At 39.7% G+C, this 22070-nt stretch overlaps 1 protein-coding gene across 1 annotated transcript; it reads left to right on the forward strand.

Moving 5' to 3' along the window:
- The first annotated feature begins 18684 nt into the window (after positions 1 to 18684).
- Positions 18685 to 21820, forward strand: LOC148025084 (transcription factor MYBS3-like). The gene is made up of 3 exons (XM_087694786.1): positions 18685 to 19262; positions 20205 to 20413; positions 20500 to 21820. Exons 1-3 carry the CDS (start codon positions 18857 to 18859, stop codon positions 21097 to 21099), a joined length of 1215 nt encoding a protein of 404 aa, XP_087550912.1. The 5' UTR covers positions 18685 to 18856; the 3' UTR covers positions 21100 to 21820.
- Positions 21821 to 22070: the final 250 nt, after the last annotated feature.

A 22070-nucleotide genomic window follows, 5' to 3' on the forward strand; every position in this document is an offset into this window, starting at 1 on the left:
GGAAAATGCTCAAGACACTGTCAATATCACTCAAATTGTGGGAGAAAAGCTGGACAACAATTTTTTTTTTTACAGAAGTTCCATATGAAGAAGTTTTTGGTTGGTAGAGGTTATTGGGACTTATGTACAGGTGATGAGGCTGAACCTAAAATACATTAAAGGAATCCAATAAATGATCAAAAAAGGGCTCATAAGCTATGGACTGAGAGAGCATGCAAGGTGTTACATTGGTTTTCCTTATGTATATCATATGCTATGGTTATACAGATTACTAGATGCAATTCCCAAAGTATGCATGGGACATACTCATGAAGAATTATGGAAATGTAACACATGCAAGAAAGATTCAGTTGAAGCAACAGTTTCAATAACATGTCTAGGAATAGCAGAAGCATTCAAGCCTACACTATAGAGATCAAGAACATAGCGGATCAGCTTGCCACCATTGGATCTTCAGAGTTTAAGGATGATATGATTGTAGTGACATTGAATGGACTTGGCAAAGAGTATAAAGCATTTGATACGTCTATTTCTGTGAGAGTTGAATCCCTTGATTGGGATGAGCTAATTGCTTTGTTGCTGCATGAGGAAGTTAAGCTTGGGCTGAATACAAGTTCTAATACGTCTTAAAGCAGAGACATTGTTCTTTACTCTAGCCAGTGTGGTAGAGGCGGTAGAAGCTATGGCTCTTTTCAAGGTCGAGAAGACACTCGAAATGCTTATGGATAGCATCAGCAGAATGCCTCTGGCATGGCACAAATATATAGGACTAACATGGATTTGGCGGCTTTAGAGGCAGCGGAGATCACCCCATGGTAGAGGTGGTGGATCTGGTTCATCTGTCCTTTTTGGACAAGATTTGTATCTCAGTTAAGAAGCTAATATAAAGTTTACTTCCAAGGAACCTATTTGAGTTGTTTTCATGTCGGACACATTACAAAGGATTGTTACAAGAAGTAGGGAGATATGAAGGCAAAGGGAAAACAATATGGACACTATGCATCTTCTAGCAGTGCTCATGATGAGCAAGTTGACAGATTGTTTGCCATGCAGCATGTGTCTAAGAATGCATCTAGGTAGAACAAAGATGAGAGATGGTACATTGATATAGGTCCTTCAAATCATCTGACACCCCATGGATAATGGTTTGATGATATGGTTGTAGGTTCACATGGTTATGTGTGTACTGGGGATGGCACCCAACATGACATTCAGCACCCATGAATTGTTCCGTTGTTGATGCCTGATAGCAAGAAAAAGAGCCTGCATGATGTACTACATGTACCTACAATAACCAAGAATATTTTGTCAGTTGGACAGATGGAAAAACAGAATCTGCATGTGAGATTTAATAGAGATGGATGCTTTGTTGAAGAACATGGTAATGGCTGCAAATTGATTGCTAGAGGCTGAAGAGATGGCAGAATGTTTACTCTTGATGCGTCAATTCCACAATTGAAAGTAGCCATGTTTGCACATGATGATGGTGCTATACGAGATGTTGAGAAATGGCATAAGCGGATTGGCCATGTGAATGTACAAAAGTTGAAATCTATGTAGCAAAAGGAGATTGTTCTTGGACTGCTAAGTTCAAGTATCATGACTTTGGACATGTATACGATGCATGTCAGTTTGAAAAGCAAGCACGGTTTCCATTTATGAGACATGTACAAAATATCTCACAACCCCTGCAGTTGGTACATTCAGATGTATGGGGTCCATCTCATAATGCTTCGTTTGGTGGTGCTCGTTACTATGTATCCTTCATTGATGATTTCAACAAGTATACTTGGCTTTACATACTGAAACATAAGGATGATGTGTCTGATGCATTCAATGACTTCAAGAAGCATGCTAAAAATGATTTGACCTGTACAATTTCATGTCTTAGATCAGATGGAGGTGGAGAATATGTCTCTAATTACTTTGACAGGTACCTTGCTAAATATGGGATCAGAAGACAGTTAATTTGTAGCTATACACAGCAGCAAAATGGTGTAGCATAAAGGAAAAATAGAGTACTTATGGAATCGGTAAGAGCTATGCTAAATGAGAAGAGTTTGCCAAATGGTTATTGGGCTGAAGCAATAGTGACTAATGTCTATGTATAGAATAGAACCCCTACATCAAGGATTCATGATGTAACTCCATATTAGAGGTTGTATGGTAATAAGCCTGACATTTCACACTTGAAGGTATTTGGCAGCATTGCATATGTGCATGTTCCTGATGAAAAGAGGAAGAAATTGGATCCTAAAGCTGTCAAGAGTGTGTTCCTTGGTTATGCACAAGACTGGAAAGCTTACAAGTGGTATGTACGTCTACACATGAGACATTGATTAGCAGAGATGTTGTTTTTTATGAGATGGCATCGTGGTATGGTAATCCGGTTGCAATGGCTATTGATGGATCAGTCCAGCACTAGTAATGCTAAAAATACACCTATAGTGAGTACATCTATGAGTGGTCCTATAGGTGATGGGTAACCTATAGTAAGTCCTTGGTTGTCAGGAAGCTTGTGGAGTTGTACTCCTATATCCACTAACACGGATATGTTAGTGAGGGGGAGATTGAATAAGGGAAAAGAAAATATGCTTGAGGATGTGACATGTCTATTTACTGCAGGTTATGAGTTGTCCAGCAGTGATAGCTTGGATAGTGAGTTGGGCATTCCATCTGTTATGATGCCTGGAGCAAGGTAGAGTCGTTATGTACCACCTCATGAGAGGCAAGCTCAAAGTGAGTCACAGTTATGGAGATCTAAGAGAGTCAAAAAACCAGTTGACAGGTTTACATACACTGGTTATTCAGCCCGCCATTATGCATATATGGCTAGTGTGACAGGTTACAAAGAACCTAGAAAGTTTGATGATGCAGTTACAGATAATAACTAGTGTGCTGCCATGGATGAGGAGTATGTAGCCCTGGCTGAAAATGAGACATGGGAATTGATTGAGTTTCCTGAAGGCAAAGTGCCCATTGCTGCAAATGGGTATACAAGGTTAAGTGTAAGTCAGATGGTTCGTTAGAACACTATAAGGCCATAGGTTGGTTGCAAAAGGGTATGCACAACAATATGGCCTTGACTATGAGGAGACTTTCAATCCGGTGAATAAAATGGCAACAGTCAAAACTGTCATTGCTTTGGTAGCTTGCAAAGGCTGGAAATTGTGGCAAATGGACGTCAAGAATGCTTTCTTGAATGGTGATTTGGTTGAGGAAGTATATACGGAACAGCCTGAAGGCTATGTTCACCCGGACTTTCCTACACATGTATGTAAGCTGAAAAAGGCTTTATATGGATTGAAACAGGCACCTAGAGTATGGAATGCTTGGATCGACAGTTATTTATAGCAACATGGATTTAGATTGGGTGATGTAGATTACAGTCTGTTCACGAAGAAGACAGATCATGGATATGTGTTTCTAGTGGTTTATGTAGATTATAATATCATCACTGGAGATGATGAAGAGAACATTGCTAAAATTAAATCATGTTTACAGGCTAAATTCAGAGTCAAAGACCTTGGTGAACTAAAGTATTTTCTTGGGATTGAGGTAGTCTCTACGCCTCAAGGTATGTGGCTGCTACAGAAGCAGTATGCTCATGACATGTTATAGAAGTATGGTACGGCTGAATGCAAGCCTATGGAGACACCTCTTGATCAGAATATCAAGCTGAAGATTGATGTTGGGAATGACATAGAGAATGTGACCATGTATCGATAGATGGTGGGAAGCTTGATATACTTGACTATTACCTCTCCTGACTTATGTCATGCAGTGGGGCATGCGATATTGGTACAATTGAGGTAACAGTTGCCGTGAGTGCTAGATATCCAAAAAGAGAGAGTGGCCTTGATCATGCTTTGGGCCATGCGATGTGGGCGATCAACAGGGGTGATTTTTGCTTTTGGCGGAGAGGCTTCCATCATGGCTCTTTGTGAGGTTGGTTGTCTTGCAGTGACTTGGGCATTGAACACTTTCGTACAAAGACTTGTGTCATCCTGCATCCACTTGACACTTCATGAGAGTATATGCAAGTCACATGCGTCAATTATAATGAACAAATGTAACGCAAGAAGATATTACTTTATCTAAATCCTATGGTGTTGACTGCGATGCATATCATCGGTGCTTGTTAAAGACTTGACATGTATTAGTAGTCGGTAAGGGAGGTTTGTACAATTGGGGATCCTGTCCCTTTAACCACTTAAGGGCAAAAAGTTATGACAAAATGGCATTTGGCAAGCAGCTTATACAACATAAGGCCTATTCTATTTGTATGAGGCGGGGTGAATTTGGGTGGTCAGGTGACTGGGGCTGTGCCAGTGCGGGACTTTCATCAGGCCAGGCAGAAGATATCGGCCGGGACCCATATGGTGTAGTCCTTGGCCGCAACTGTTTCAAGAATGGTTTTAAATAATTTGTCAAATTTCCTCCTATTTCTAGTTGCCTTCTCCTCTTTCAGGCACCTGGTGCCCGAGCGTCTGGTGAGGGCCTGCACAGCCGGGGTAGTTACCCCCCGTGCATTCCCTTGAGCCTTCGTTTTCCTGGCCTGGGAAGTTTTTGGCCTGCGTCTGAGGCAATGTCGCTTAGGGCCTCTTTTTGGTGCGTACCTCTTAAGGGTAGGCACATATCGCTCTAGTAGAGGCGCTTGTGCCTTATGCTCCCTTCTATGAAGGAGAGCTTCCTTGCATGCTAGATGCATTGTGTGCTCCATGATAGCTACTGTGGGAAAATATGCAAAATGTGAACCAAGGTTAGGCTTTGAGACAGGATAGAATTATTTGCATGAAAGGGATTAAACATTGGATTATCAAATGCATATGAGGAGGAGGGGTGAGGTGAGACATGCAATGTTTGTTGTAGCGAGACAGCCCCCATGATGATATTTATCCTGCTTCGACTATGGGGCGTATTCCAGCCATTAGCAGATCTTGGCTCATGCTAAGTTGTAATGACTGGTTGTGATAGAGTGGAGCAGGGCTCGTCCCCGCAAGGATAGACCGAAAAGGGAAAAGGTGTATAGAAGGGGACGACACCCCGTCTACGCCATCAGAAATGTTAGTCAGGGCTTCCTATGGCAGTAATGAGGGTTGCATGCCCTCCACCTGGAGGCGGGAATAGTCACACGACTTCTAGATGTGTGGTGAGAGGAGGACCTGAGGAGCTCAGCCTGTCAAACCCAACTCTTCTCCTTGCGCTTGACTATCATTGCTTGTATGTGTTGATATTATCTATACAAGGTCACAAAACTCATTGTTTATTTATGTACATATTTACTAATCCATGTCACTTTGTGAGGATAAAAACCAATTGTAGAACTCAGGATTGTACTGGAGTGTGGCACACGCATCTAGTAGTCATGGCAGCTTACTCAATAACAATAGATATTTTGCAACATCGAGTAGCATGGTACCTTGTCCGAGTCTACTAGCAACATGTAACTCCTCCTCAGTGAGAACCTTATCAGTTAGAGAGTTCTCTTGGCTAGTTCGAGCTAAGTCCGTACCCCAAATGGCAATCAGCACTTGAAAGAAAGTTGGCACCACATAGGTTGGGTCTCTTTGAGACCGCCATTTGGCCAATCGCTCCTCTGAGACTATCATAATATGGGCTCCTAGTTCGGCCATTATAACACGGTTTTCAAACCAACATTTTTTAAATTGACTTTGACTCTCTCATTGTCGCTTTTACTCTATCTCTAAGAGATTTGGTTGGCAAAGCACATAATTGAATGTCACAATTAAGTGTAGTTCATCGGCTTCCTCGTCAGAGATGAGTCACATGCGTTCATGCAGGAGCCTGTCACAATGCTCGTCAAGATGTTCTTGATCTTCCCATGATAGGGAAAATGGCAAGTATTCTTTCAACTGCCCCCTAGGGAATGCGCCCATGTCTACTAGGACGTAGACACGTGCGAACACTTTGAGCTTAGCATCCAACTCAGTTAAGCATTCTACAACACTTCTATGTTCAATGAGGGCTTGCTCAATTGCTATCTCATGCAAGGCTCTAGGAGTTTCCCTAGGCTTTAGCATGGCTGGGGGCTCATGCCTAAAAGAGCAAGATTGGTCAATTCTAGGATTTCTTATGTCCTCGGGGTTTCCAGGTTTCTCCTAAGGCTGTCTTATTGCGTTATGGTTCTCCTTGGATGTGACTAGTATAGATTTGTTCACCCTGTTGTGACAGTGTTGTATCCACTCTTGATTGGTCAATGCAAGTTTTGTTATCGGTGGATTGAGAGGTGCAAGCAACTGCTAATGGTGATGGTCGCTTTGACTTAGCAGAACACACGGATGTTTATGAGGTTTCACCGCCGTTAGGGGAGATGGCAATGGGTTCCTTAATGGGTGGACTCAATGCTTTATTCCCAAGTTCTTCCGTGCTCTTGTTCTCAATGTTCTTGGAGTCCACAACCACTTGTAACTGCTGTTGTGTTTGTTGTATTCTCCTCTTGTTCATGGGCAATGACGATGCCTTTCTCAAAGACTCAGGACCCTGAACTAGGTCAGCCATTGATGTGCTTTGTTGGGCCTTAGCACTCTCTTTCTCTGGTATTCTCTCATGGGACTTAGCTGCAACATGCTGAACAACCTTGCTAGGTTGATTGGTCAAATGCACCATCTCCTTGGCCACACCTTCAAGAGGTTTCTCCTCAAGCCTAGACTTTAGGTGCTTCAATAGTGCTGGAGATATCAAGGATGTTGGTTGCGACACCTCTTCCACCGATGAATGGCTAAGGACATGTTTCGCAAGCCAAGGCTTTAGGTGCTTCGACAGTGCTAGAGATATCAAGGATGTTGGTTGCGACACCTCTTCCATCGATGAATGGCTAAGGACATGTTCCGCAAGGGGCATCATCACAGCCAAAGGCTGTGACTGCTGTGATTCCTGATTGGAAGTAGTAACGGCTAGTTTAGTGACTGCTGTGATTGTTAAAAGATTGCAGTGTCAGGTCCTTAGTCAAATCGGAAGTGGGTGTGTCTTTTGTTGCCCTTTGAGCATTCACTTGCACAGATTGTGCCTCAGTTGATATAGTCACTTTAGATTTCATAGGCATATCCTTGGGCTGAGAGCTACGGGTGGTGTCATGTCCCACCTCTTGGACATTTGGAAGCTTAGATGGAGATAGAGATTGGGATTGAGCATCTACACTTGATGACTGTTGTTGTGCTTCCTGTGTCCGTTTTTCAAGAAAGAGGGTGTAGGAGACTTGGGACTCCTAAGTGGCTTTGACACTGGCTAGAATATTTGCTCATGGCTGTTAGATGATTTTGCCATTTGCTTTGTTGAGCATTTAACCTTGCCATGAGCAATGTTGTGCCTATGATGCATGTTATCCTCTTGGGAAATGAAAGGCCCCTTAGGCACTAGTGGCTTTTTCTTACCCTCAATGATTATCTCTAATATCTGCTCGTCAAGCACGCTAGGCTGAGGATTTACCCTTCAAATAGTCCCATTTGGTTTCTTGATTTTGATCGTGAGGGGATTGGTCACTCCAATGTTTTTGACTCGAGACTTGGTTTTTCGTTTAGATTTCCTCCTACACTTCTTTGCTCTTGATACAGTCTGGCCTTCAACTGATAAAGGAGGTTTAGCAGGGGGTTTTGGTATCCAAATCCATCAGTTACCTGTGTAATACCCTTGAGCACATAGCAACGCTTTGGATATCCATCTTAGCATTGTGCCGGCTCTCCATCGATACCTTTGTCTATAAGGCTTGAGCTTCTTTTGGGGTCTTCTACGATATTTGTAAGTCCAAAGCCCATCCTTGGCATTGTCTCCTGTCTTTCTTGTTTCAAGCATTTCACTCACTGGTTCTCCTTGTTCAACCTGTGCTTGTATCAACTCTTTCAACAGGTCCTTGCTCTCATTACTAGGCTTGCTTGTTATGTCAACACCTTCCTTGCTTTTCCCTCAAGGTTTGATGAGGTCATCCTTTCTTAATGTTGTGACTATCCTCACACCTAGTAGTGTCAAGTGTATCCTCTGTGCTACGTAATCAGTCTCACACTTCGTCACCCTTTTGAAAGGCCGTCCGAGGAGGGCTTCCTTTTCACAACTAGCACTATTTAGAGGAATATGGAATAGGATAGGCAAGCTTTTAGTTTCAATAGTGACAAGGATTTTGCACTTTCCTATGAGTGATTGTGGGTGTCCCCCATATGGACTAATAGTTGCATTAGTCGGTGTGAGCTCTGGTTGGCCTAGTAGAGTCCATGCTTCATAGGTTAAGATATTAAAATCAGCTCCTTTGTCGATGAGAGCATCAACACAATGCTCCCTTTTTGTGGTGAGTTTGACCCTAAGATAAGCAAGTGGTACTATGTCTTCATCTTTCGGGTCTTGGCTTGTAAATTCAAGCCTTCTAATACATGCCCTTGAGTACCCAATTACACGACCAGATGTGGATTCTCCACTGATTTCTTGGGTCGTCTATGCAATGTTGTTCAAGGTGCATCTATCATCAGGAATGTCATGTTTAGTCATCCTCACACTTGTAGCTTGACGTTGTTGCTTTCCACTTTGACTAGATGCAGTTCGAATGCAACACATACGTGTTTTTGCGGTGTGGAATTTTTTCCCTTGTTTGCTAGATTGGCCCATTGAGGTTCTAGGGTCTCTATTTGTCTTTGTTTGGGTATGGGCTTTTGGTTGCTATTTTGCAAGTGTGAATCCATGCTTGTGCAGAGCCCTTACTACACTAGGATCTAATTTAGAGGACTTGTTGCTACGTGCATTTTCTCTCCAGCCTACTTGGGGGAGGTGTGGACCGTTCATAGCCAAGTTTTGAACTACTTGCTCTAGATTTCAGTCTAATGATAGGTCTATGATATGCTTTTGGGTCTATACAGTCTCTATGTCGGTTTCGGGGTCTATGGGTCAAATATCTGAAAAAATCCAAATTTAGCCCAGTACGTCCAAACTGCAAGGGCCGAGTAGTAGGCGTCCGAGTTGGTTACGGTTGGGCCAAGCCGGCCGACGAGCTGAGGTCCGAATATCAAGTTGGTCTAAATGCTTGATTCGGACGGGTCGAGCAAAGGGAGGGCGTCCGAGTACAATGGACCGAATGGTTGATTCAGTCGAGGGCCGATTGGTAACTTGTCTAAGTGGGCCGAGGGCCGAGTGGCTGAGTGGATTGAGTGGTCCGAGGGCTGAATACAGGACAATGGGTCGAGGGTCGACTCTAGGACTTGGCCCAGAATCCCCATCACTCGGACGGGCCGATTGATAACTTGTCTGAGTGGGCCGAGGGCCAAGTGGCTGAGTGGATTGAGTGGTCTGAGGGCTGAATACAGGACACTGGGTTGAGGGTCAACTCTAGGACTTGGCCCAGAATCCCCATCACTCAGATGGGCCGAGCGTGACGCAGAAGTTATGGCAAATCTGATTTAGTAGGGTTAGTTTTTTACAACAAGTTGTCTTCTTCATTTTGAGTCTATTTCTTGAAGACTTAAAGGCTCCAAAATCTTTTGCAGATATCAGGATCACGTATATAGCTGAGGCTTACCTTCATGTCTTCATTTCAATCCATATGTCTTCAATCTTTCATTCATTTCCATACTTTGTATAGCTGAAAATAGAGTAGTACTCTATTTCATCCATCCTTTCCAACTCTTGTAAGTTTGTTTTTGTGGGCAAAAACCTTTGGGATGGGATGGATTGTAAGAAGCTGGGAAGAAGATATGTTTATTGTGGAATTATTAATAATACCTTATCATGCACTAACACAGGTATAAAAGGGAGAGATATGTAAATTTTCACATCTTTTGAACATTAATTCATTTACTATCTCTCACCTCACCTTCTTGTTCATAGCTTCTATGGCTTTTCTCCCTTCTTTCCTAACTTTCTAGTCTTTGTCTCTCCTCATCTAGAATTTCTCTCTCTTCTACTCTTCTTTCTCTCACCTCTCAGTTCTCTCCTTGACAAGAATGTATTTATGTTCAAAAGATGTGAAGATTTACATCTCTCCCTTTTATATCTATGTTAGCGTGACAAGGTATTATTAATAATTCCACACTAAACATACCTTCTTCCCTGTCTTCTTACAAATGAAATAAAATTTTGTGGATTATTAAGGTTTTGTCATTATTTTGGTAATGATTTACTTTTTTTCAATAAATCAAAATAGGTACATAAGAAACATCCTTGCATTGTATTTGATTCACTTCACAAAAATCATTTGTATGCTAATCCTAATAAAAGTTTGTTCTTTCAACATCAAATTGAATATTTGGGTTATATAGTTTCTATCGAGGGTATCAATATTGATCGTAAGAAATTTTAGACTATTAGAGATTGGCTAATCCCAAGAGTATATATGAAGTTAGATCTTTCCTGGGATTAACTAAGTTTATAAAAAAATTGTTAGAAAATTTTTCCTAATTGCTTTACATTTGGCCATGTTGCTGCGTGATAATATTGTTTTTGGTTGGGGTCCTAGCTAGCAAAAAAAATTTGATGCTTTGAAATACCTTTCAACCCATGCACCTATTCTTTAGTTGGTCAGTCTTTCTTCCTAGTTGTCGTCTCGCTGATGCTAGGGGTTCATGCTTAGACATTATCTTAATGCAAAATGATCATCCTATTGCCTATGAAAGTCGTACTCTAAAACCTTCAGAAGAACAAAACTATAGTACTCATGATGAATAATTATTAGCTATAGTTCATGGTTGTGATATTTGGAAATATTATTTAATGGGATATGAAGTTCTTATAAAAATTGATCAACAAGCCATAAAACATTTGCTAAACCAATCCTTAATTTTTGACGGATATATTAAATGGGCTTCCTTCATTCAAAAATTTCACCCTATGATCCAATACCAATCAAGTCATGGTAATGTTATTGCAGATACATTAAGTCGTAGGCCACACAAAAATATCTCATCACATCATTTGCTTAGATTTGATCAAAAGTGTATATTTAAACTGTCTTTGATAATTACTCTTATGTAAATGGATTTTTATATTATCAACATAAGTTATGTGTTACTGTATCTTTTAGACATATTGCTTTGACTGAAATGTATTAACTTGTACATATGGGACATAAAGGTATTCAATGTATAATAGCTGCATACAAAGAATATTTGTATTGGCTTGCCATGACGTATGATATAGCAAAAACCCTAAATCAAAGAGAAGACCGGTACTTTTATACTTGTTTGGGAAGAAGGTTGGGTTATCAATCAATGTAAGTGATTAATAGAACTTATGTCTTGTACATTATTTGAAACCTTAACATATTCCTTAGCCAAAACAAGGGAATGTTAAGTAAAGTTTTGCATAGTATCGCTCTTAGATCCCAAGGGGGAGAGCAAATATGCGATGGAAATGTTGTCGCGTCTATTCTTGCATTGTTTGGAAAAATACAATTGGTTTTGTTGGATTGATTAAAAAACATCCAAAATTCTTTTACATTCAATTGATTGTTGGGTTGTTGTTTGGATGATTATTCCAAGTACTTGTGGTTGATGGTAAATTCATGGCATGGGTCTATGATGACAAGTTGCCATGGGAATAAAGGAATGTTTTCTGAAAGATGGTATTAGGGCTGAATGCCTTGTTTGTGCTTGATTCTTAACTAGTCTAATTAAGGAATTATATTTTATAGGGGTGGATCATCTCCAAGATCACACCACGGATCAACCCAAGAAGGGCACTGCTCGATTCATGGGCTGAAGGTCGAGTGGTGAAAAGGCCAACCACGGAATTGGTGTTTCACTCTTAGGCAACTTGTGGGTCAAGTGGAGCTCTGGACACCCCTTGCCCATCTGGAACGGAGTTGAAGACTATCGTGGCCCCAACATCTGTGGCGTTGGAAGATCCTATTCTAGATAAAGGATGGAAATTATGGTGCCATGTGATTTGGACCAGTTACTTCTACAGGGCAAAAGGGTTGAATGCATTGTCTACCAACGAATTAAGCATCGTCATGGAAAAACGTATGGTTTTCTTATGCCTTCGTCAATTCCTAATGACCCATGGAAGCAAGTTTCTATGGACTTTATCATTGGCCTTTCGACTATATCTTATCATCATGATATGATCTTGACCATTATTGATAGATTTAATAAACATGCATATTTCATTCCTTCTAAAAAGATTATTTCTACTCCACAAGCTACTAAGTTGTTTATTAATACCATATTTCCTCATCACGGGTGTTCTAAGGTTATCTTATGTGATCATGATAGCCAATTTTGCAGCCATTCTTTAGTAGCTCTCTTTAAACAATTAGGTCCTAAGGTGGATTTTACTTTAGCTTTTCATCCTAAGAGTAACGGATAGACTGAAGCAACCAATACTACGATTCTTGACCTTCTTAGATCCTACATTATTGACTAGTCTAGTAATTGGGATTCTTCAATTTGCCTCCAACAAAACCCCACATTCTACAATTGGTAGAGCTCCTTTTGAAGTAGTTTATGGGAAGAAATTGCCTATTCCTCTATGATGACTATTGGTAGTAATGTCCTAGCTACTAACCATAGAAGAATTTTAGAGGAAGTCACTGAAAAGATTAAGCAAGCTCAATTGAGATACATAGCCCCAGCTAATAAAAGAAGTAAGGTTATTAAATTTTAAGAAAACGATTTAGTCTCTTTAGGAATTGAAAAAAGAAGGCTTCAATCCATTAAAAAGCATTCGAAAATTAAGTTAGCACCCAAATATTATGGCCCATTCAGAATTGTTCACAAGATTAATGAGAATGCATTTAGATTGGGCATTCCTCCTCATTGGCAAATAAATAATTATTTTTATATCACTTTGTTGAAACCATTCACGAGAACACCTCCAGTTACTCTTGTAGTTGATGACCCATCTTTGTTAAATGCCAACATTGAAACTTTAGTTATTGAAATAATACTATGGAAGAATCACAATGTATTCAAAATTTAGCACCAACTTCATAATATGACAATCTAATTAATGTCTACCACTCACAATCACATTAAATATCCCACAAGTATAGGTTCACCATAGTAAGTAGTGTTTCATGTAAAATCCATGGAATTTTATAGTGTAGATTCGCCACATCAAGCAGCAATAGTACATGGTACAGATTTGTCGCAATAGGCAACACCTACATGTTGTTGGCCACCCTTGCATTTTTCTTTGACTTATCACTAGGGACAGTTGCTTTTTAACCCCTAAGAAATGTTATGAAACAATGTTTATCATGGTATTTTACCAGAATTTGTTATTGTAGATTTTGTTTATTTGCTGCATGATCAGTGACTTATCGCACAAGGCACACATGTGATATTTGCTACATTATGCCTTGCAAATAAATGGAAGGATACTAATGTGTTTCATATTATGGCCAGTAAATAATTAGAAAGAGTTAAGCAAAGTTATTATTTTTGGAGTGCCAATTTAATGCATGGAGTTTATGCACTCTACGACATGAAAAAATATTGCCAGAAGCATTATATTTTGTAGTACCTATTGACGCAAGGACTTTGCATGCGCACATGCGTAATAGATTGATTTTAATGTATTTTTTAGAGAAGACAAAATATAATTTTTGTAAAGTTATTAGAATAGAGCGTGTTTTGATTTATTTGCACAAAAGCAAGTCATGCAAAGTGAGAAAAAGCAATAAATGCAAAAAGGATGCTTTCAATGTATTTTGGGCACAAAAGCTTATTCTAATATTATAAATACATGCATGGGGGAGGTGGTCACTTATGCATGGGGGGAGATTGTACCCATTCTTTTGTAGTGCAAGTTTTTGGTGTTTTCTCTCATGCTATTAGTTCAATTACTGTATATCATATGGTGAAAGCTAGCAACAACATGTGGCTCATATACATCTAATAGAACCTAATGAGCGTATTCCAAGCCTATTTGGGAGTTTTACGTGAGCAGACATGACGTATAATCTTTGTTTAGTAGAGAGAACAATTGGTACTATAGTACTAGAACCTATCTTATTCTCCACTATGCCTTAGTTTGCTATAAGAGAAGTGTACAAGCTCGAGGGAAAAAACCTCTTAATGAGGGATAATTTCTAGGTGATTGTAAGTGATATCCTATAAATATAACTTGAATAATAGGTTTATTCCAATACAAGCATAGTATATTTAAAAACTACAAACCCTAACCTTCAAAAATTTATATTACTAAAAGATGACAAGTTAACATCCATTAGTACCCTAAATTTTGACTTTGAAATAATTTAAGTACATTAATATCCTAAAGTGTAATAGTTAAAGAATAAATTTGCTTGGTTTAAAACATGGTGGACCAAGGTAACATTGGTGAGCAAAAATAACATGCATGATTTAGCATAAACATCAAGTGCCTTCACAACTAGAAATAAGTATTCTCTAAAAAATCATTCATTCAAACAATATATGAAGGTAGATAATAACACAAAATAAGATACAAGAGATGACACATACAACCTTAAAATGGTCTAATGTAAGGTATGTACATTGATGTTATCATATGGTACCTTTTAAAAAAATTGATGGATAGTAGTTTTGATGTAGAACTTGGTGGGTATGACATCACAAATGCATCTAGAATAGTCCAAAATTCCCAAAATGACTTTCTAACCATTGAAATTGACACTTCTAAGAGGCAGGGATGACCAAAACATGGGCCAAAGATGGGTTTGGTTGTTTGATCCATGGGTAATAGATGCATTTTTTGAATTAAAACAAATTTCTCTATGTGTGTGAGCATGCGCCTTTTTTATGTCATCCAAATGGCCTTTTAGAGGAGAGAGAAAATAAAGTGCAACACAATATGAAGATTGTAATATTGAAAAATAGCTTTACTATTCAATATTTTAAAATATATACGAGCATACATTCAATGAGGGTAGCTTTTCCGGGAATGGATGAGCTCATGGGGAGAAGTTCATTATGGAAAGTTGTTTATATCACATGAATTCAAGGCCTATTTATAGAATGCCTTAACTTTGAAATATTGATTTTCAGATATGCACTTCTTATTTACAAATTGTAATGGTTTTTTTCAAAATTCTAAATAGTAGTATGAGTGGATGAGTAAGTAGTCAATGTGGATATCTTTTTGCAATGTGGTGGAAAGACTTTATTAATTTCAACTTACATTAGCATTGGAGATGAGAAGGTACTTTGAACAAAAGGAATGTGGTAAAAAAGAAAAACTCTAAAATCTTCTAACTATTTTTAATGTCTTAACTATTCCAAGTTGGTGTGATACAACTCTTTGCACTCATATTTACTATGTTAAGATTGTGTGGCATTCATGTGTTCACAACTTTAATAAGCACAAGTACTATAATCCATAGAAATATGCATAACATAACTAAACAACCCTTTAAAGTTTTTCCACACCATAATGGTCTTAGATATTCAATTGAGGTTACTCAATCCCATTAAATTGTTGAACATAAGTCAAATCTATTAATATTTCTATTACATCATATTTTACATTATCTATTGTAAAATCCTTTAAGGCTAGTTATTACAACTTCCTCATGGAACCTATGATGTCATCATGTATTTATCGTTGTCAAATCAAGTACAATACACAACATTTGACATGTGGGCAAACACAAAGTTTTATAGCTTACATCACCATTTTATATATATATATATATATATATATATATATATATATATATATATATATAGAGAGAGAGAGAGAGAGAGAGAGAGAGAGAGAGAGAGAGAGCTTACTATGCTAATTTTGTGCAATACAACAAATGTCTTAATCATGCTTGCTATGTTAAGATGATGTAGCATTCATGTTTAGATATAGTATCAAAAGAATAAGATCCCACAACTAGACAATCTCTTAGAGTTTGGGTGACCCAAGCTAAGCAAATTTATCAAATGATTTTAAATGCTTGCACTGTAGGTTTACTTAGATGCATCCCATTAATGTACTGAATATACGCTAATCTATTGATACTTGGATTGCAACGTCTTTCAAAGAATCTACAATAAAAACTTTAATGCTAATTATTGTAACCACATGTGTGAAACTTGTGCTACAATCATAATTACCACTTTTAGCTCAAGAACAACACACACATTGGAAATGCAAGTAAACATAAAATGTTACACAATAGCTTAAGGCTTAATAACATTTTCATCATTGAGAGAGAGAGAGAGAGAGAGAGAGAGAGAGAGAGAGAGAGAGAGAGAGAGAGAGAGAGAGAGAGAGAGAGAGAGAGAGAGAGAGAGAGAGAGAGAGAGAGAGAGAGAGAGAGAGAGAGAGAGAGAGAGAGAGAGAGAGAGAGAGAGAATCTATGAGTAAAGCAACATAAGGCAACAGGAAAAGCAATCTATATACATCAAAATGAGATTGGTCGGTGCCAAAGTTCAAGATAGATTGACACATGGTAGAAGGATGCTAGGAAGATTATTGTGAGTAGAAAATCAAGAAAAGTAGGTGGAGATTGAGTGTGGGAAAAGATGAGGAGGAAAGCATACATGTGTGACAAAGAGAAGGAAGCATATGGAGATAAGTGAAAGTGCTTCAAGGGGAAGGTTTTATGAGTAGATAAAGGAGTTTACATCAAAGAGATCAATGATTGCACGTGTTTTTTGATTTGTTAGTTGAAGAAACTATGTCCAAGAGAGACAAATGTAAATATTTACTTTGTTCTATGTGGTCTACATTCTTTGCTCCTCCTAGCTCATTCTAAGTACCATTAAACACAAATGTCTAAAAAGTTGACAAGCATAGTTGCTTCAAATCATTGTCTCAATTGTACCAAATGATACACGAGTGGCATTTGGTACAATTGACAAAATACTCATAAAAAGTTTATAAATTTCCTCCATTATCCAATCATAAAACGAATATGGCTTCTAAACAAAATATGTAGGTGAGGCCTATAGAGTAGAGAAGTACATTGCTTAACTTGGACCATAGACTTTCATGTGAGGGCCATGTCATAGGAGCAAGCAAGTGGGAAGTGAAATGAATGTGACCATTATAGGGACAAGTATTGATTATTAGATCTCGGTTTATGGATACAACATAGACAATTGAGAGCATGGATTTCATTTATCCAACTATGAGATCATAATTTTATCCTTGGTGACTGGAGGAGGTTAATGAAGATGCTATGAAAGTATGAAGTATTCTTAGAGTTGTTCAAAATTTGGGAAATCAAGGAATGATGTCTTATATGGGAGGGCTAAGAACATTTTTGGGATGGTTCCTTGTTTGGGAAATGTGTGGATGAAGCATTTTGCTATCATGATGTGCCTTAAGGAGGGCAATCCTACTTGTATTAAGATGCTTTAAGAAAGCAATGTACTTTTGTTTTGCAGACATTTTGGTATTATCCCCCATGAGAGTTGTTATTTTCTTTCTTGGAATGATTCTAACATAGATACCCTTTTTGCATTAGAACTATGAGATCATAATTCCACAAAACAAAGCATATGTGTGTCATAGCATATATTTAATTAGCATTCTTAAAAAGTTAATACATGTGCATGCATAATTTTTCTCTATAAGCTTTGTACCGATGTTTTTGGGGGGGAGAAATATAGTCCTTTTATTGAAGTTTCATTCTCCATCCCTAACCTTAATTTTCTAAACACTTGGACTAAGGTCCTTTTATAGATTTTGGTGCTTTCAACTCACATCAATGACACTAGGTCGCAATGTATGAATTCAATCTTCTTGTATTGGACAATTCCAAGTGGGATGTGAATTCATGCTCCATATGAATGAATGCCACATGATGAATGAGGTGCTACATGGTTTGTGGTATGATCATTTGTAGTTGGACAACAAGTTTACATTAGCAATTCATAAACATTTGCATGAGCTACAGTTAAGTGAAGGGCAAACTTCAAAAACATAGGTAAGGATTGAGGACATAGGACAATTCTAAAGCCTTGTCACATCATGCTAGCTGAGTTGTCTTGATATTGAGTATCAAACCAATGACATGGCATGTGATTATCTTGTGGTGTACTATTCTAAATAGAATTGGCTTGAGGCAAGATTATTTGTGAGCATTGAGCTCACAAGAAGTTTTCAACTAATTCCCATTATAATTCGTGCATTGTGAATGACGATAACATCATGAGCTTTTGCTTTGGGGAGCATAATATATCTAGCAAAGTGTGGTTTGGGGCAAGGGCCTTCCAGCAAAAGAAGAGGAAAAGAGGCATTTTTCTCGAATGGAAAAATATCAAAAACTTATTGTGTCTACATGGTCCTGATAGTTGGGTCAGAGTGGGGGGAAGGGAACCCCCCTCCTTCTACAAAATTTGTATCGTGCTCACAATGGAAAGGGGCAATGGGGTCTAAGTCATCATCCACAAACCCGACAAACCCTTGCGAAAATGCTAGTGTTAACACAAGGTGTGTAAGCAACGAGAATTTCTATCGGTCACACCAAATGTTGATTCAACTATCCACCAATCACAAGGACTATCAAGCATTAATATGAAGCATTTGGTCGTTAGGCTGCTCTCTCGTGTCCCTAGTGTGACCGCAAGGAAGTCTAGCCCGTTGGAAGCTTTTCGTTCCGCGTGCTAGAGCCGGCGCGACCCAGCTCCTAGTAGGGCTTCAAGCATGGATGATGGGTCTGGCATGGGGGAGTGGAGTGATGTAGAGAGTTCATGCATGAGGAGGAGGAGGTGGAGTCACTAGGCCAGGAACGTGGAAGGCTTGGTGTGAAGAGGTCCCTCGGAAAGGGTGTAAGGGGGACACCTCATGATGCTGGTCTTTCTGTTCTCTCGTTCAGACAGAATTGTACTTCTCTCTCTCTCTCTCTCTCTCTCTCTACGGTCTACCTACATCCATCCATCTGTCTATCTCTCTCTATTTTTGGGCAGAATCTGCCCACAGCAGCCATAGCCGCACAGCCATGTCGCGCCGGTGCTCCCACTGCGGCCATGACGGCCACAACTCAAGGACGTGCCTTGACAAGGGAGCAGCAGCAGCTGCTGCAGCAGGAGCAGGACATGGTCACGGATTCAGGCTCTTCGGAGTCTGCGTCACAGCGGCATCCGATTCTGCTACGCCCTCCTCTTTGTCTTCGCTCAAGGCTACCACTGCCGCTGCTTCTCCTTCCTCTACCTCCAACAACTTGTCCGCCATGAGAAAAAGCTTCAGTATGGGCAACCTCTCCAATTACGGCAGCTCGGATGGGGCCTCCCCCCCCTCTGCCTCCCTGCACCATGAGCATCCTGATTTGGGCGATGGCGTAGACGGCTATGCCTCTGACGATGTTGTCCACACCAACAGCAGCGGTGTGCGCGAGAGGAAGAAAGGTATACTTTTCTGTGTTCTCCTTTTATTGCTTTGTCTTTCCTCCATTTAGCTGTTTATGAAAGCAATAGATGTGATCAATCACCCCAGCGATAACTTTTGTAGATATAGGGTCTCATTGTATACGGGAGCAGCTAGGAATATATGTGACTTAGGAAGTAGATGACCCTTGCTGAGTATGCATGATTAGCCCTCTGATCAAGTGCCAATCCAGTGGCACATGCTGCGGCATACTCAGAGAGCAGCTTATATGACATCTAAGGGAATCTGGCATTGAGTAGATTCTGTTAAGCACAGGCTATATGCACAATTTGAATTGAATAGACATACGGGTCTCCCAAGGCTATAATTTTTCTCATTCTCAATTTCAACCTGAGTTTCATTCAAGATTCTGTGACAATAGAGTTGCATAGCTGGTCTTCCTCTTAAGTTTGGACCCTGAATGACGATTTCCATCCAGTATTCCATGGTATGTTGGTTTCTGGTTTATATTTAGCTTAGTATACAATAACCGGTGGCTTTGACTGACTGACTCAGTTACGCAGCAAGTCCATTCATGTGTTAATTCACTTCCCTGCAGATACTGTTGATGGAAGTCTCGTTGTAAGAAGGCTTCTACCATTGTTGCATTGCTTGATATAATGCAGCCAATTTGTTTTTGCATTTCCGCAATATATTTATTGTAGATAAGCGGTTACACTAAGTCTAAGCATGGTTGGCTTGCCAATGAAATCTGATTCATGTGAATTACCGAGTCTTTCCTTGAATGATAGTGAGAATTTTCTTGATAGGTTTGTGATTTTATGTAAGTCAGTTTCTGTATGATGTACCTTCACTTGTAATGCTTTGTTTTATGTCAATCAGTTTCTGTATGATATATACCTTCACTCCTTCATTTGTAATTCTTTGTTTTGATTTACGTTTTGTTTTTTGCATATTGCCAGGAGTGCCTTGGACTGAAGAGGAGCACAGATCGTTTCTCCTGGGGCTTAAAAAACTGGGTAAGGGGGATTGGAGAGGAATTTCTCGTAACTTTGTTAAGACGAGAACCCCGACCCAAGTTGCTAGCCATGCCCAAAAGTACTTTTTGAGGCGGAATAACCTTAACAAAAGGAGGCGCCGGTCCAGTTTGTTTGACATTACCTCAGACACGGTAAGGTGGTGCTTGAGGAACTTGATCTTAGGCTTTAAAAGATTAAACCAAGGGAGCTTTGCGTTGACATGTATACTGTGGTGCAGGTATCTAGCCTGCTTGAGGAGTCTGTCATGGAGGAGCCAGACTTTGAGCGGGCAGAGGCTGAGGCTTATCATGAACTAAACATAGGTAAGACCATTCCGTACGGAGGTGGGCCAGATATCCAAGCATCATTATTGTCCATGCATAATTATCCAGGAGTCCTTCCAGTTCCTATACCATCACTTAAGCTCTCAATAGCAGCACAGGAAGGTGAGTATACCAGCACAGTAAAAGTGGCAGAGAAGGCTTCAACTGGTCTAACTGTCATGGAAACTGTTCCAGAAGGCAACGATGATTGTGGGGATGGGCTAAAATTTTTCTCTTTTCCAGTTCCATTGATTCCTTTCTGGCCTCCATACTCAGAGTCCAAGATTCTGAAGCCTACTCCCATCATGCCACCATGTCTGTCAAAGACTGGTGGAGCAAAGGAGATACCAGAGCTAAGTCTTAGCAACAGTCGACCGGTGATGGAGCCCTCACCATTGTCATACAAGCTGCAGGAGGAAGGTTCTAGGCAATCGGCTTTTCATTCTATGTCATCTTCTAGCAGAACTGACATTGATAATCGAGCAAGGGTGGGTAGTGCAATCAGTGTGCCCTGAAGAACTTGGTGATCAAGACTGGAAAAACATGTGAGCAGTTGAGAAGTAGTTGCTTGCCTTGCCATTTTTCCGGCTCCAGTCAAGATAATTTATTGTTGCAATTGCAACTTAGCTCTGGATCAGGGTTGAGATCAGGTTGTACATATGAGTCTCCTTTGTAGTGTTGCTACAGAGAAAAACTGTCTCAAACCCCTGGGGTAATGTGCCTTGTCTTGAAATGGAGGACTTATTGAAAGGCTTCAGCTGATGTTAATGTTGAGCTGATGCCTTGATGCCTGTGCATGCAGCGACCAGCTTTAGTTGCACGTCTCTGGGAGGTGGTGGGCATATGGCAACTAATGCTTATGCAATGACAATGTATATCATTGGATGGCCCAGGAACTTCCACCCAGCTCAGATTCTGGCTGATGCTTTATGTTTGGGGGTCCTCTATCTTTGTATGAGCATGTTGTAGATTGTTGTCTTCTTGCTCAGTATAATGTTGCCTACTCACTCAAGCAGTGGTTTTTGTGCTTTTTCCTTCTTATTTTTCATTAGCATAGTGAACTGGACCCCTCTGTGAATATGTACCCAATGACTATTCAGATTCTTGATGTGTGATCTTAGCTATACAAGGTCATACGTTTGTGAATATGTATAATAAAACACAATCTGTTTGGAAGAGAATTTTGTTGCATCAGACTACTACGTCCTGAATTTCTAAAAGTACTTGGGGGATGTTTGAACGTAAATGTGTGCCTTGAGTACTCTTTTCTCTGGTGGGAGACTAATCTAGTTCTTAAGTTTACTGTTAGATCAGATATTGTACGGTGATCTGGTTGATGTGGATGTACATTTTTTTTGGAAGTCGTCATGAGTTCTATGTTTAAAGAATGAAAGTATCATACACTCTGAACCAGTGGGTACTTTGTTCCTTGAAGAAAGCTGCATTCTGCAATTGAAGGGATAGTATTTGACTATGGGTTCTTTTG

The sequence above is a fragment of the Lygodium microphyllum genome, chromosome 15 (genome assembly GCF_053477565.2).
Source record: "Lygodium microphyllum isolate KBCC chromosome 15, Lygodium_microphyllum_v1.1.10, whole genome shotgun sequence".
Classification (NCBI taxonomy): domain Eukaryota; kingdom Viridiplantae; phylum Streptophyta; class Polypodiopsida; order Schizaeales; family Lygodiaceae; genus Lygodium; species Lygodium microphyllum.